The sequence below is a fragment of the Vanessa atalanta genome, chromosome 30 (genome assembly GCF_905147765.1).
Source record: "Vanessa atalanta chromosome 30, ilVanAtal1.2, whole genome shotgun sequence".
Taxonomy (NCBI): domain Eukaryota; kingdom Metazoa; phylum Arthropoda; class Insecta; order Lepidoptera; family Nymphalidae; genus Vanessa; species Vanessa atalanta.
The window spans coordinates 757,457-773,788 of NC_061900.1; the positions used below are offsets into that span (position 1 = coordinate 757,457).

At 33.8% G+C, this 16,332-nt stretch overlaps 3 protein-coding genes across 3 annotated transcripts in view; all 3 read right to left on the reverse strand.

The window, feature by feature from the left end:
• Nucleotides 1-1,020: 1,020 nt before the first annotated feature.
• On the reverse strand, nt 1,021-3,891 carry LOC125075377. The gene is made up of 6 exons (XM_047687119.1): nt 3,864-3,891; nt 2,918-3,051; nt 2,497-2,630; nt 2,039-2,182; nt 1,355-1,472; nt 1,021-1,131 (listed from the first exon to the last, which is right to left on the reverse strand). The coding sequence occupies exons 2-6, from the start codon at nt 3,011-3,013 to the stop codon at nt 1,021-1,023; spliced, it is 603 nt and encodes a 200-aa protein (XP_047543075.1). The 5' UTR covers nt 3,014-3,051; nt 3,864-3,891.
• A 2,392-nt stretch (nt 3,892-6,283) lies between these two features.
• On the reverse strand, nt 6,284-10,921 carry LOC125075379. The gene is made up of 5 exons (XM_047687120.1): nt 10,862-10,921; nt 9,715-9,864; nt 7,713-7,911; nt 7,300-7,391; nt 6,284-6,867 (listed from the first exon to the last, which is right to left on the reverse strand). The coding sequence occupies exons 1-5, from the start codon at nt 10,887-10,889 to the stop codon at nt 6,284-6,286; spliced, it is 1,053 nt and encodes a 350-aa protein (XP_047543076.1). The 5' UTR covers nt 10,890-10,921.
• Nucleotides 10,922-12,118: 1,197 nt separating this feature from the next.
• Nucleotides 12,119-16,332, reverse strand: part of LOC125075253 (serine protease Hayan-like) — a 52,096-nt gene continuing 47,882 nt past the window's right edge. The window contains exon 9 of the mRNA XM_047686949.1: nt 12,119-13,218. Within this exon, the coding sequence (XP_047542905.1) occupies nt 12,694-13,218 (525 nt within the window). The 3' untranslated portion in view covers nt 12,119-12,693. The remainder of the gene's footprint in view (nt 13,219-16,332) is intronic.

Below are 16,332 nucleotides of genomic sequence, written 5' to 3' on the forward strand. Positions count from 1 at the left end.
TTAAAAATGAGTAGATGCGTATTTAAGTGTTTCGGGATATTCTCCCATAAGGTTTGAAATATACACCAATGAGGTATACAAAGTGGTCTTAAATTAACGTAATATTTTAATTTAATCTGTAAATTCCACTCGAACAAAGCCGCAGGCAACAGATAGTTTATGAATAAAGCAAATTGATGTTATATAAAAATAACTTATATAGCGCTCAAGCGCTCATGAGTAATGAAGCTTTCCACACTAGTCCAGGAAATTACAAACAAATGTTACTACTTTATATTATACTATACGCCCTGGCTTCGCACGGGTGCAATGCTACCAATATTACAGAATGTCGTACAACGTTCACAGCTTAGATAATACAAACCGCTATGTCCCTGCGTTTTAATTCTATAATATCTTCGAAAATATTCATTTAAATTACACGCTATAAAGTGCCATATTGATCTATATTAAATGCACAATGTATTTAAGGTACTTAATTGGATAAGGATTAATGCTGTTTTGCTTTTAATCGCTTCGAAAATAAGCCATTATTTCTCGTAAAAAGTAAAGGATAATAAATAGTTAGTGTGGGTTATCCCTAAGAGATAGACATATACCATTGGGGACTTTTTGGAAGACCTTTTTAAGGTGTACAATACTGTTGTACATTATTTTGATATATATCGTAGGGTTCAGCCAGCATTTGCAATGTAAGCGCAAAAAATGTGTTTATTTACGCCATCACTTTGGAAACTCTAAAATTTGATAATTTGTTTGATGTGATGTGTTTCTCCACTATATTGTGCATACCTCTTGAATCAAAATATGTATTAAAAAAAACGCATCAAAATCCGTTGTGTAATTTTAAATATCTAAGCATACACAGGGACAGTAGTAAGCGACTTTGTTTTATACTATGTAAAGATGAGGTTTAGATGAACCTTGTAAAATGATGATTCAATAGTTCTAGTCTACTTCTTAATATAATTTTCTAAAAGTAAAGTAGATTAAAGACTCATATGAAACGTTATTTTTTATTCAATCTCTAGGAAGTTTGAGGGTCCGAAGAATATCTGGAGCGACGGTAGACAGATGATATTTCCTGTCAGTTGTGGGTTCCACTTCAGGCGTCTCTGTAAGTTTCGTTACCTACACAGATAAAATATAACAATAATTATTGAATCGTATTTTTTATCTAATATTTAAAATTTACACTTTATACAAAAAGCGTCAGAAAATAATATTTCGCGCCATTTTGAGGTTATGCTGTCAAACATTTTGACAATTTTTCCAACACATATTTCTGGAATGGAGGCGAGGAAATAAACCTGTTCGTGGCACTTATTTGAAAAGATAAGTTTTAAGTAATTACTTCGTGATTATGTTTCGGAGTAAGCTTGTCTGGCTGATCGCCCCCGCCAGGCAATTGAGTCGAAATCGGCAAGCTGTCGTCCACTGCAAAGTTCTCCATGAAGGCATGGATACTTCGGCTTCAAATAACAAAATCATATTAGCGAATTGAAACTAAATGGTGGAGATATTTCTATATTTAGGAAGTATTAGTATTATAAGTACTGAAAGACATATTTTAACAAATTTAAGAAGTTTATTAAGATTAAATTAATTAATAAATTTTATTATTCAAAAGAATACTTTTTTGAAAAAACAACTGATTGAACACTAATTGTGATTAACAGTGTAAATCTGTTTATTTTAAAACAGCAACTATGTCAGTTTCTTGCCGTTGCTTCTCGCTGGAGGTTGCTTTCCGAAACGGTACCACCGTGTTTAAACATTGACGATTCATAAATGTTTCATTGTGAAGTTTGCTTGAATAAAATTTGGACCCTTTTGATCTAACGAGTTATGTCCCTTTAGCTTGTAGTTCTGGTTATATATAGATATCAGGTTCTTTGAAACGTCATTTTGATACGTGTATCCTTCAAATTTAATATAGTAAATGTGACTTATTACATTTTGACTCTATTGCGATCAAATTTGTTGGTTTGATTGGCGCCCAGTTAAGTGCTAAAATTTGTCTAGACAAAATGCTTACCCAAAGTATTCGTACGCTAAGTCTCGGATATGATTCACCTCTTCTATACTAAGTACTGATAACTTTTTTAGGTAGTTGTCGAGGTCATCAACCGCTGATTGTGTTCCAGATTTTAATACGTTCTTTTTCCTTTTTTTTATATTGCTGCGAAAATGTAATATTTTTATTATCAGATGTGCCATCTGATGATCGCCACCACCCCATAGACGCTGAATGGTTATCACATCATTTTTAAGTTACCACCCTTAAAAATCCTACTGCTGGGTTAAGGTTCCTCTCCCTATAATGAAGTTATTCCACCACGCAGCTTCCATCTTTGTTTGAAAGACATGAAAAAGGATTCCATTGAATTTCACATGCAGGTTTCTTCACGATGTTTTCCTTCACCGAGCACGAGATGAATTATAAACAAAAAATATGCACATGGAAATTCGGTGCTGATAAATAAAAATACTTACTCCAAAGAGTCCAATGATCGCAGCTTTGTGGTGTTCCCTCCGTAAATTTTGACCACATCCATTTCCAATGCTTTCATATAGTGAAACATTGTTTCTGTATAAACCCTATACATTGAATTTGTCAAATCAGACAACTGAAACAAACGCAACCTCTAAGTCAAAACGTATCCCCTGATCACTTCCTCCACTACCAAATCTATATCGTTTGGTCATAAGGGTGAGCCAGTGTCATTACAGGCACAAGGCACATAACATCTTAGTTCTCAATTGGACCATTGATGATGGAAGGAATGGTTTTATTTACTCTGTCTAGGGGAAGTGGTGACCACTTACCATCCAGTGACTGATTTATCAATCGGCCATAGACAACGTCTACTTTTACCAACTAGTTAGACACAAGTATAAATATACTAAAGGGTACCTTGTTGTTTAATATTTTCAAATATTCCGGAGTCCTCCTGAATCTCTGGAGTACCGAGTTCAAATCTTCACCATACAGCTTATGGGATTCTTCCATGACGTCGTATTTTCTACATCGTATTGTAGTAACTAGAACTAAAATTGCAGTAATATGGATTGAGGTTTTTATTTTCATTTCTGTCCCTATGTATGCTTTTTTTTATTCCTCTCCCTATGAGGAGAAGGTTTGGAGCATATTCCACCACGCTTCTCCAATGCGGGTCGGTGGAATACACATGTGGCAGAATTTCGTTGAAATTAGACACATGCAGGTTTCCTCACGATGTTTTCCTTCACCGCCGAGCACGAGATGAATTATAAACACAAATTAAGCACATGAAAATTCAGTGTTGCCTGCCTGGGTTTGAACCCGAAATCATCGGTTAAGATGCACGCGTTCTAACCACTGGGCCATCTCGGCTCTTATGTATGCTTAGATCTTTAAAATTACTCACCGCAGGAAACTTTCCTTTTGAATCAATCTATATATTAAGAATCGCATCAAAATCCGTTGTGTAATTTTAAAGATCTAAGCATACATAGGGACAGACAGCGGTAAGGTAATGGTGATGATGATATGGCATCAGTAGGTAGACTTGCAAATAAGCCCACTTTATGGTCACTAGGATGATACGTCCCTAATTTTGAGAACTTAGACAGAGAACTCAGTGACGTAACTGTATCTACACTCAATTATCCTGCAAACTAGAACTCAATAATACTAATTATTACTGCATGGCGTTAGAATATACGATGACTAGATTATACCTACTCGTGCACAAACCACCACCAAGTAGAATACTTAAGCAAGTAGTACTTTGCCCATTTTAAGACTAGAATTAATTCCAATTAAATACGTTAAAATAGATTACATATATCTATATTATATACTGTAAGTTATATCTCACCGAGTACAGAAATAATGTAATGCGTTATGTTATACAACATGATTTATAGAAAAAAAAGTATTGCTTTAACTTGTTAACGATAAATGTAAAAATTTTACGATCAACAATAATATCATTTCTTTTAAATCGTAGATAAAAAGTCTATATACACTTTGGAAGTAACATCTTTGATATATGAATAAAAATTTAATAAAAAAATGAAAAAATTGATTTGATGATAAAAATTTATTGGGTTTTTCTATCGAAAGATTTTCACTAACATCTCGGAGTCTTGGAAGTGTATTGAGCAAACGAGGCTCACCTGATGGAAAGTGACTACCACCGCCCATGGACATCTGCAACACCGGGGGGCTTGCAGGTGCGTTGCCGGAGTTCGCTCTTAAGTTGGATGTATGTACACTACCATACTCCAATGCCTCATGTGAAGTCGTTGACCCTGAGCTTGAAGGTATCCAAGGTTTCCAGTAGTGTCAAATTTTCCATTGGATTATGAAGTGCACCTTAGTTTGCGCACAAATTTGTGTACAATAATATATCCTGCATAGTTGACAAACCTCCTTCAAAATTTTGGCGGAATCAGATGATTTGAATAGTACTTTTATTATAATTTATTGGGAACATTTTTAAACTTCAACTGTTATAGTACGACACAATTTAAATGTAGCATGCGAATTAAAAAAAAAACAAACAATCGTCAATTTGCCGAATATATTTGGTTATATGACATTACAATTTATTACGTTTGCATAAAGATAATTTTCGCATAACAAATAGTAACCGTGCACACACGTAATTCGGGTGTGCACGGTTTTACGAATTCCGCCGATGCTACGTCTCAGTTGGGTCGTACTATACCATGTTCATGAAAATTTAAGTATTTTTTATTCAAATATGTATTGTTTATTCAAGTGTGTAAATTATTGTTTTGTTTAACTACTAATTATATTATATATTAACTTTTATTACAAAGTCCTCGGCCATGCACCCTCAAACATAGCCTTCTGGCGTATTATCAAATATCATACATACTTATCAAGAATTATGTTTAGGCAATGACTGTACTAAATTTTACTAATTGTTATATATCTAACATTCACACTTTTTATTTTATTTTATGTACATTGACGAACTTAAATTGTAAATATTTTTAATGCCAAGGCGAGAAGCATTACCCGCCTGCATTGAATGCAGACCAATGGAAACAGTGCACATTGTTACTGTGCAAGGGGATTCACAGGAATTCCCTGGATAGTCAGAGGAGATCTGCCGAGCGATGTTTGGGGGCAAGACGTGTGAGGAGATGGTCTCCTTCTGCAAAAACGTCATGTCGCAGAATGACCGCAGAGCGGTTTATTTCGGCGGGATAAAAAAAGGATCTTATACGCATTTTTGTACTGTCACGCTACAAAATTGTATGTTACAATCCTCGTAACATTAAAACTAAAATCATACTTTTTAAGTAAGTTACGACAGTTTATACACATGTTTAACTGGCATTAATGTTCTGTAGATAACGGACCTAGGTTTAACTCTAGGTTACCATTTATTACAGACCTGGGTGGTTTTCTGATGCTGGATATAAGTATAATGTTTTGTAAACTTTTATGTATATCTTGGAGGAGCAGGATGCTGAAAAGTTGGGTTCGAGGATTGATCCGACATTTGGAAGACTATGTGGGCGTTCAATGGAGATATTCACAAAATAAAACGTATTTAATATCGTCTAATCACTGTATTCATTGATTCAATAATCGTACACCAATAATATCAAAGGATTACAATAATTCATCTCGATTAAGAGCAAATGGGTTTGCAAGCAACCATCGCATTCGAGGCGCTTGTCAAAACATGACGACTCGCGTTGCCATGACACTTACAACTCCATTGGGGGTGACCCGCTCTTAAAAGTAAATCAGCCATCAAACATTATTGCCAACTATTCATTAATTATAAAGATCAACAATTAATGTAACTCCCCGTTATATAAATAAATAATAAATAAATTATCTCATTTTTCCCAACGATTTCCAAACGAAAATTGCTAGTTATAGTTTTCTTGATGTTATCCCTGTTTTTGTGATATATGTTGACGGACGACCACATGGACCACTTAATGGTAAGTGGTCACCATTGCCCATAGACAATGGCGCTGTAAAAATATTAACCATTTTTCATCACCTATGCGCTACCAACCTTGGGAACTATGATGTTCTGTCCCTTGTACTGGTAGTTACACTGGCACTTACCCTACCTCCGAGTATTAATACCGATTATTGATTTATGTGCGGCTTTTAATGTGTACGTAATTATACTCACTTAAAATATTTTCAGAGTATTATTGAAATTCTGCTTTTTGTTGAAAGTTGATATTAGAATCATTAGCTTTTAGAATATGAAATGAAACAAGAATTAGTTGAATTTTATTTATCTTCATAAATACCCTTCTTACCAATAAACGGAATGGAAGTTCTGCCGTAGCTGAAATAGTCTTTCTTGCTATCGATTTTAGGTTTTCTATAATTCAATTTAGGTTTAGGCTTGTAATTGTCATCCCTTTCTATTACAGGCTCATCGTATATTCTTTTCTCTTTCCTGTCGTCTGAGCTTTTGTGTTTCTTCGCTTTCTTTTTCGTAGCTTTATGTGGTTTCTCGATTTTAACATCTTTTACAGATATATCTTTATCGATTTTTTCATTCGAATCAGCCCAATCTATCTTCTCTCTTCTTACCAAATCGTTTTCGTTTGTCGCTCTACTTTTGTGTTCTTCGAAAGACGTAATCGTCTCGTCATTTGATTTAGATAGTATTTCTTTAACTACGTCTTTTAAATCGATTTTCTTTGGTTGTATTTGTATCGCGTCATCATCTATTACTGATTGTTTGTCTTGAACATAATCAGATAGGAGGGTTTGTGTGGTTTCAACTGATGTCTCGTTTATTGGTTCTTTGTATTCTTGTGACTCAGCTCTGTCGAAATCATTTGCTTCTGACAGCTCAGTGGATCCTTTAATAAAGTCGTAATGTTAACATATATTATTTGATATTGTTGGTATAGATTTTTTTAAATTTATTGAATATGTTTAAAAATACATAGTGAATTTTATTTCAATTCAAAATCAAAATGTAACTTTTTCAAGTAGGCTTTTACAAGCACTTGTGAATCCAGTCATTTAACAAACTATATTAAGTGAAGCTACCACCGTTTCGGAATGTAGATCCTACCGAGAAAAAAAGAAGAAGAAGAAGGAAACGTAAATTAAGCTTATCCTTCTTGGGCACATACAATAATTGAATTGAATACAGCACAACTTCAACTTATCTAAGATCTAGTTTCTCTTCGCGTGTGATGTACATTGGGACAGGTATTAGGTGGTCTATTCAGGTGTTAGGTATCTAAGGCAAATGGAAACTATTTGGTAAACGAATATACTCATACCTGTTTTCAATTCTGAGCGCCTTTTTGATTCTTTCGACTTTTCATGATCATCTTCTCCTTCATAATCAACTTCTTCAGAGCTTAAAGGAAGACTGTGGACATAAATATGATTTATAGGATATAAGCGTTTTTAGATGGGCCTGATGGTACGTGGCCGCTGCTCGTGCACATTGACCCTTTAAGAAATATTAATCATATTAATCATTCCTTACATCGACAATATCACCAACCTTGGGAACTAAGAACTAATGTCTTATACCTGTAGTTACGCTGATCACTCAGCCTTCAAACCGGATCTAAACAATACTAGATATTACTGCTCAGCGGTAGACTATATGATGTCTGGGTAGTTCATACCCAAAAGGGCTTGCTCAAAGTTTTACATAAAGTATTTTTGGTCATAGTGTACTCACATCTTTTTCCTTCTCAAATAATTTCTATATTCGTCTAGAACTTCTGGATTCTTTATAAAATAAAGTCTGGCGCCTGAATGTACTGGTTTATTCAGTAGCTCGTTGTAATGTTTCTCTCCATTGTAATTCCTCTTTAATAAACGTAATATCTCTTGTAATTTCCTTTCCTTTTCACCATCGGATAATTCGTCGGAATTATCTAAATGTCGTTAATTATTTGTCAGTAAAAGAAATAATTGTGCGATGATGATTGTCTCGTTGATTTTAATTAGATCCCGAGGTACGGCAATAAAAAGTTATTGGGTTATTCCGTGGAAAAATTCTCAAAAACAGTCTGTAGTAAGTGTCAGATGGAAGTGTGTACACTCTCGTGCTTCAGATAGCACGTAAAGCGTTTGGTGCTGCGCCTGAACTCTTTCCGGTTGTGTAGGATTTGCCGTCCCATCAAATAAAGTACAGGTACAGCAAGTCACATTGCTCGTTAGGATAAAGAGAGATGGACAAGAAAAATCACTGCATGGCCTAGCCCTCCCGGAAAAATGAAAAGTGGTCGCCCCCTTGAAAGATGGGAAGACGAACTTTTGAAATTCTTAAGCAAAGAAGAGAATAGCTCAAGACAAACAAAATTGAGTGAGATGGAGGAGGCCTATACTCGTCGAGAGGTCCTTAGTTAAAATTAGATAAAAAAACTCACTTATTACTATTATTACTAAGGAATAATATTAGCAAGTACACTTGAGTTAGCTCCCGCTTTGAGTATGGAGACCATGGTTATCATCGTCACAAAAATAATTACCATTACCATCCTATACATATAATAAAATTGGAGTGTCTGTTTGTAATATTAAAATAACCCATTTTTACTAAATGCATATGTACATATACCAAAATAACATTTTTTACTATTTTATCTGTCTGTCTGTTCGGCTGAACCGATTTCGACGGGACTTTCACTGGTAGATAGCGTATGTAATAAGGAGTAACTTAGGCTATTTTTATTTTAGAATTATATATAGAATAAAAATAAAATCACGCTGCAAAATCCAAATAACTTAAATTTAAACAACACGCACGAAGTAGCAGGCACAGCTAGTTGGCAAAATATCTCACAAAACCGTTTGAGACATTTATTTTATTTTACGTTGCCTATCTGCCTTTCTGTTATAAATGCTTAGTGTTTATATAACGTCATTTTAAATAGCTACTACGTTTAAGCCATTAATTCCAAACATTATTTTTAGGTTTTTATATACTACTAGCGACCCGCCCCGGCTTCGCACGGGTGCAATGCTGATACTAAATATACTACAGAATGTCTTACGACGTTCACAGTTTTTCAGTCGTTAGACAATACGTTGTTTGTTTTAAATCTGTAATGTCTTCGAAAATATTCATTTAAATCACATGCTGTAAAGTGCCATATTAATCTATATAAAATTCACAATGTATTTAAGGTGCTTAATTGGAAAAGGATTAATGCTATATTGCTTAAAATCGCTTCAAAAATAAGCCATTATTTCTCGTAAAAAGTAAAGGATATATTTTTTTTTATTGTGGTTTATCCCTAAGAGATAGACATATGCCATCATGGACTTTTTTGAAGACCTTTTTAAGGTGTACAATACTGTAGTACATTATTTTGATCTATCTCGTAGGGTTCAGTCAGCGTTTGCAATGTAAGCACCAAAAATGTGTTTATTTACGACATCACTTTAGAAACCTCTAAAATTATCAGTGTTTCTCTACTATATTGTGCATGTATTATACATAAAATCTTTTGTGTAACCTTAAAGATCTAAGCATAGGGATAGACAGCGGTAACCGATATTGTTTTATTCTATGTAATGATGATTAGCTAAACCTCAAGTATGGCAAACTAACCATTACCTGGAGGGTTGAATTAAAAAAGGAACTCTTGTCCTGAAACTATATATACATCGTTTCAGCGGTTTAAGTTTGAAGAGGTTTTATTGGTATATATACTGATTGAATTTATAAGTACCTTTATTTGCGACTCTGTTAGTTTTAACTTCAATTTTGTCCGTCGTTGCATAATTCAGTGATTTTATTATATCAATTAAGTCCTTTTTATATTTTGCCGAATTTGTATTATCAAAGTGACCTTCTATTGATTGGTGATTTGAAAAAATGACTGAAAATAATATTTGATTAAGAAATTGACTTGGTGATAAGGCTTCGTAGATATCAAATCAAATCAAAATATACTTTATTCAAGTAGGCTTTTACAAGCACTTTTAAATCGTCATTTAACAAACTATTTAGAGTAAAGCTATCACTGGTTCGGAATGTAGATTCTACCGAGAAGAACCGGGGAGAAACTGAGTAGTTACTCTTTTTCAAAATTTAAAAATACAGTCATGTTAGTTAAATACAATCATATATGTATGATACGATATTTGGGTAGGTAACAGCAATTATTATTATTGTTGAGTTCCAATTTGGAGGGTGAGTACATTTGTGTAACTACAGGTGCGGGGGCAATAACATCTTGGTTCCTCAGTTTCTTGAATTTTTACATTACATGCATACATTAGCAGCCTGTAAATTTTCCACTGCTGGGCTAAGGCCTCCCTAACAGTTGGGGAGAAGGTTTGGAGCATATTCCACCACGCTGCTCCTATGCGGGTTGGTGGATACACATGTGGCAGAATTTCGTTGAAATTAGACACAAGCTGGTTTCCTCGTCATATTTTCCTTCACCGCCGAGCACGAGATGAATTATAAACACATATTAATAATAATAGACTGACATTATCCAAAAACCGAAATGGCCCAGTGGTTAGAACGCGTGCATCTTAACCGATGATTTCGGGTTCAAACCCAGGCAGGCACCACTGAATTTTCATGTGCTTAATTTTTGTTCATAATTCATCTCGTGCTCGGAGAAGGAAAACATCGTTAGGAAACCTGCATGTGTCTAACTTCAATGAAGTTGTCCCATAAGTGTATCTACCAACCATGGGAACTGAGTGGTGGAATTTGCTCCAAACCGCCTCAAAGGGAGACTTAGTCCAGCAATGAGACATTTACGAGTATTTTTTTTACTTTAGATAGAAGATTTAAGGCGATTGAGTACCTGGCTTCAGCGCTTTACGCTTGACTTTAATCCAATTATAAATAAAACTTACCAAATATGAGAACAGTGTTTAAAGTCATATCGCTGTTTTAGTTTCGATTTTCCATTTTCGTTTTATTCGTTTCTATAATATACATTTTATTTAAGCGATAAAATAATTCAATAAAGTTGTATATTCAAGTTTATGACGCGATGAAAAAAAACGTGATCTCGCTTATTTAAATGTGAAGTCGATTTAGTCAACGTCAAAGATCTTCATTCAATATAAGATGACGCTTGATGCGTATTGGTTATCAGAACCACCGGTTCGGAAGTAAACACCTCGGATCTAAGGCGTATCTTTGAAAGATACACGGTGTTTTTGTTTAATGTTTTAGATATACAATTTTACGTAATCAAAATAAAAAAACGAGAGAGGCGATCATCTCATTTCCAAATTGTGCAATCAACTAAGAACGCATTGGTTTTGTAATATCCTTTAGCACACAAACTCTCTTTAACGATTCTTTTAAATTTTACATTTGATTTAAGTTACAATGTATAATTTATAATTTTCATTGAATGTTTAACGCCGCGATCGACCAATATGTAATATTATTATTATATGTTCGTTAAAATGTTTAATTGATCTTAATTAACGAGAAACTCAGTACTTACTCTCTTCTGACTATTAGTTACATAGACAATCAAATACAACAGATTATTGTCAATACAACAATGATTGGATTTACACACACACTTATCATCATTTACATATTAAAAAATACTTGTTTACAATAATATTTAAGTGTTTAATATAACAATAAACGGTCTTTAGTGACTAAACGCCTTTCGTTAAAAATAATCGTATACGCGAGACGTACTTTTGCTCTGTATATTCTATCAGGCGTCAATCACAAAAATGTAAAATGACGTTTCAATAAATAAATAAAATAAGAACTGTATTAATTACAAAATCCTGACGTTATTTTAAATATAAATGATAACATTATCAACATGATAACTTTACTATTAAATATGACTGAATATTAAGAATAAAAAAATTAAGTGGTGTTTTATTTAGGCTCGGTATGTAACCTCTTTGGCCCCAATAAAGTTATTTTTCATTTTTAGTGTAGCTTATATGTCATTATTAGTGGCTTACTATTCATTAATCGTAGCCACGTTCAAACCTAGAGTAGTTTTGGAACTACGCCTCGTAGAAAAATGTACTACAAGAAAAACGAATCATATTAGAATTTTTGGCATATAGGCCAATTAATAATAAAAACTCAATTGAAATTCAAATTAAATTATTTTATTTCAGGTTATTAATTATTTTACAAAAATACACATATATTAATTAATACGGAAAGGCAGTCGGAATATTAGGGCAAGTGGGGTACGGTAAGTTGTCACCATCGACCACAAATATTGCCACTATTCTTTACACTACTACTAATTAAGTTTAGTCATTTGTTCATTACACTGGCTCACTCAACGTTTAGAACACATCGAAACAGCATTGTTCTTTCGTGGTCAAAAAGTTCATTCCACGAAACGAACTCCCAAAGGAAATTGTCCTATGTGTTCATTGATTAAAGCGAGTGACGTCATTATTTCTTAGGAATGTCAAACGTATTCGTCTTGCTTGTCTGTAGTCGCGCGCATCGGCCGTTCCGTTCGTGAAATGAACCATATATCAAATGAGGAATGGGTGGTACTTAGGTGGGTACAGTCTTACCACCAAATAAATATATATTTCTCGACAATTAATTACAAGTACAATTATAATACTATGATATACATTTTAACTAAAAAAGTCATGGATCATTGATTTCGTAACAGTCTTGAGCACAATACTTGAGTCACGTTTATTAACACACACAAACACAGACACAAATATTACGTCCACCAAACTCTACCACCATTGTAATATGGATTACCGTCAGCTTGGTAATCCGGTATACGATCGTCCTCGTAATCACTGTAATGATTCTCAGGTCGGTTGTAAACCGTTCGGAGCGTTGTACCTCTTTTGTTATTGTATTGTCCGTTGGAATTTTGATAACTGTCGCTTTGTTGATTTCCGTTATACGATTGATAAGTATTACCGTTGCTCTGTTCGTTTCTATGATTATTACTTGATTGTCCAGTTTGTTGATTCCTGTTCCGTTCGGTACTGGTTTGCTGATTACCGTTCCATTGTTGATTGTTCCATTGATTGTTATTGTTTTGTTGATTGCTATTCGTCGTCGATGGTTTATTTTGTATCTGTTCACCAAACACTACAGCTGATATGAATGCTTTTTGCACGAGAGCGTACAGAGCTGGGGTGTGTGGGGCGCCACAAGATCGTCCCAGAGACGTGACAGCTACAACACGCCATATGCAGCCATCTTGGATTTGTGCTGGGCCGCCCGAATCGCCCTGTAAGAAAAAATCAACTTGATTCTAAATTTAAATAAATTTTTAATGTTACATAACATTGTAGTTTGTTGTAAACCTTTCCAAATGTTGTAAAAGCAGAGCATCGCGTTCAAGTAAGAAGCCATTTTGATTTTGTTTAAGAGTAAATCCGAAACGTCACCAACGCACCATTACACCGGCAATTATCAATCAAGTATTTAATTATAATAGTAATCATCTATTTGTCGATTACGAATAATTATTAACTTGATGATTCTGTTGTATCTGTGGTGTGTGAACGCCGTGACATAATGAGTCACGTGATCGGATTCGTTTGGAGGGACAACTGTCACATTTTGAATTCTTTCGAGAGCGATGATGCTAGAATTGATTATTTATTTACTTATTTATTTATTTAAGCACGCTAACAATATATATATTTGACACACTTACATAATTTCAGAAGTAGACAATCATGTTCTTAATATATACATCAATAACTAGCGTACATGACTTTCACAAACAACTCGACACGGAACAATTATACATATATATTAAATTTATTGAATACAAAATTAGAAAAATTAAAACCTAATAGAAAATACCTAAATAGAAGTTTAACAAGCTAAAACTATTTAAGTAAAATGATTGAAAAGTTTTCTTTTAAAGGCATTCAGAGAATCACTAAATATATCAATGCCAGGTATATTTTTATTAATGGTGTTGTAACTTATGCATAATCTTGCAATAGGTGCTTAACTTCCCATTTGTGTTCTTGTTTTAGGAATATGAAATAAATTACGAATTTTGTTTCTTGGATATTTACTAGGAACCGAAAAAGATATACGCTCGACTAAGTTAGTACATTTAACACTGTTATGTAGAATTTTATATAAGAAACACAATTCGAGGACTGTTCGTCTGTCCCTCAGAGATATCATCTTACACCATGTTAATCGCTGATTATATGGCTGCCTATGGGATATGCCACTGGCTGAAAAAGCGAGACTTCTCGTGAAAGCACGCTGTATACTTTCAACTCGTTGAGAGTGGACATTAAAAGTGGGATTCCAAATAACACAAGCAAATTCCAGATGGCTGCGTACTAATGCATTATATAATATAATTTTTGTAGCTTGAGAGAAACCTTTAGTATTGCGCCTAATGAACCCGAAAGCACGAGCTGCTTTCGTAACTATTTTGGTGATATGAGATGTGAAAGTTAACTTTATATCAATAATGACTCCTAAATCCCTTATTTCAGTAACCTCTTGTAATATTTTATTACAAATAGAGTACTTAGAAACAAGTGGTTTTTTCTTTCTAGTATATTTTATGAAAAAGCATTTGTTAACATTAAGAGTCATATTATTTTCAGTACACCAGGTAGATATCCTGTTTAGATCTTCTTGAATCAGTAGAGCATCTCTGTTGTCATTAATAGTTCTATAAATTTTTAAATCGTCAGCAAATAATGAGCTTTTACAATGCAATATTTCATTAGTGATGTCATTTATGAACACAAGAAACAATAGTGGCCCGAGGTGTGATCCTTGTGGAACCCCAGATTTTGAGTAGTACGTATTTGATTCAAAACCATTGACAGCAACACATTGGGATCGCATGTCTAGATAAGATTTAAACCATTTTAATAAAGATCCCTCTATTCCATAGTGTTTTAGTTTGTTTAGCAATAAGACATGGTCGACTTTATCAAATGCACTGCTAAAATCAGTATAAATTGCATCGATTTCTTGTCCCATATCAATAGCACGTGACAGGTCTGAAATAAATACTGATAAATTGGTTTCGACAGAGAGACCTTTCCTGAAACCGTGCTGGGCACTTGTAAGAAAACGGCCAACATGGTTAGATATTATGGGATATACTAATTTTTCAAATAACTTCGAAAAACAAGAAAGAATTGATATGGGTCGATAGTTTTTTATATCCATCCGATCGCCTTTTTTGTAAACGGGAACAATTCGTGCTTTTTTCCATTCTTCAGGAAAAATACCCTCATTTATAGACTGGTTAAAAATTAACGTTAATGGAAAAACGATTGCCGAAGCACATCGCTTAATGAAAATAGGAGGAATGTCATCTGGGCCGGAACCTTTCTGTATATCTAAAGATTTTAATTGCTTCAAAACCGCATTTTCATGAAACCTTACTTTACCAATGTGTGGGATGTTTAGATTAAAATTTCTAATTATATTATGGCTATTGTTTGTAAAAACTGAGGAAAAGTGGTTAGCAAATAAATTAGCAATATCAACACCTGAATTAGCCGTAATGTTGTCTAAAGCCATTGACGCAGGTAAAGAAGATTCATCGCTTCTTTTGTTTTTAAGGAAATTCCAAAACGCTTTAGGATTCTTTGAGATATTGGCTTGAGTTTGGTTTTTAAAATTAACGTAGCATCTGTTTAAAAGTTTATTACAACATCTGCGAAGTATCTTAAATTCTAAATTGTCTCTTGGATTTCCGTATTTATTAAATCGTTCACGAATTTTCTCCTTTTCAGCAATTAATATAATTAAATTTTGTTTAAACCATATGGGAAATCTAGTATCGCGTAGTTTACGCATAGGTACAAATTTTGTAATTGTGTTGAACAGAGAAGTATAGAAAATCTTGACCATGGCATTAACACCGTCACAAGTAGAAAATTCTTTAAACCAATCTATGTGTTTTAATTCGTTAACAATTGAAGTGTAATCAGCTTTATAATAGTTATATTTAGGACATCGTTTAGGTCTAAGACAAGAAACATGTGTATATAAAATTTTTATCAATAACTGAGGATGGTATGAATCAAGTTTGCTTAGCAGATCTGGAGGTTTACTAACTGATAAATTTGATAAATTACTTATAACCAAGTCTAGAAGTTTATTGTCACAATTTTTAACAGTATTGAATTGAGAGAAATTGTTAATAGACAAAAAATCAACTAATGCATAACCCAATGGAGAAGCATAATTTGAAGGAGTGGCATATTGACTGTTACAATTTGTATTCCAGTTTATGAAGCTCATGTTAAAGTCTCCCAAGATAATTATATCTTCCACCCGGCTAATAACATTATCAACACTCTCTAGAAATTTATTTATAGTCTCTAATTTTACCAGGGTG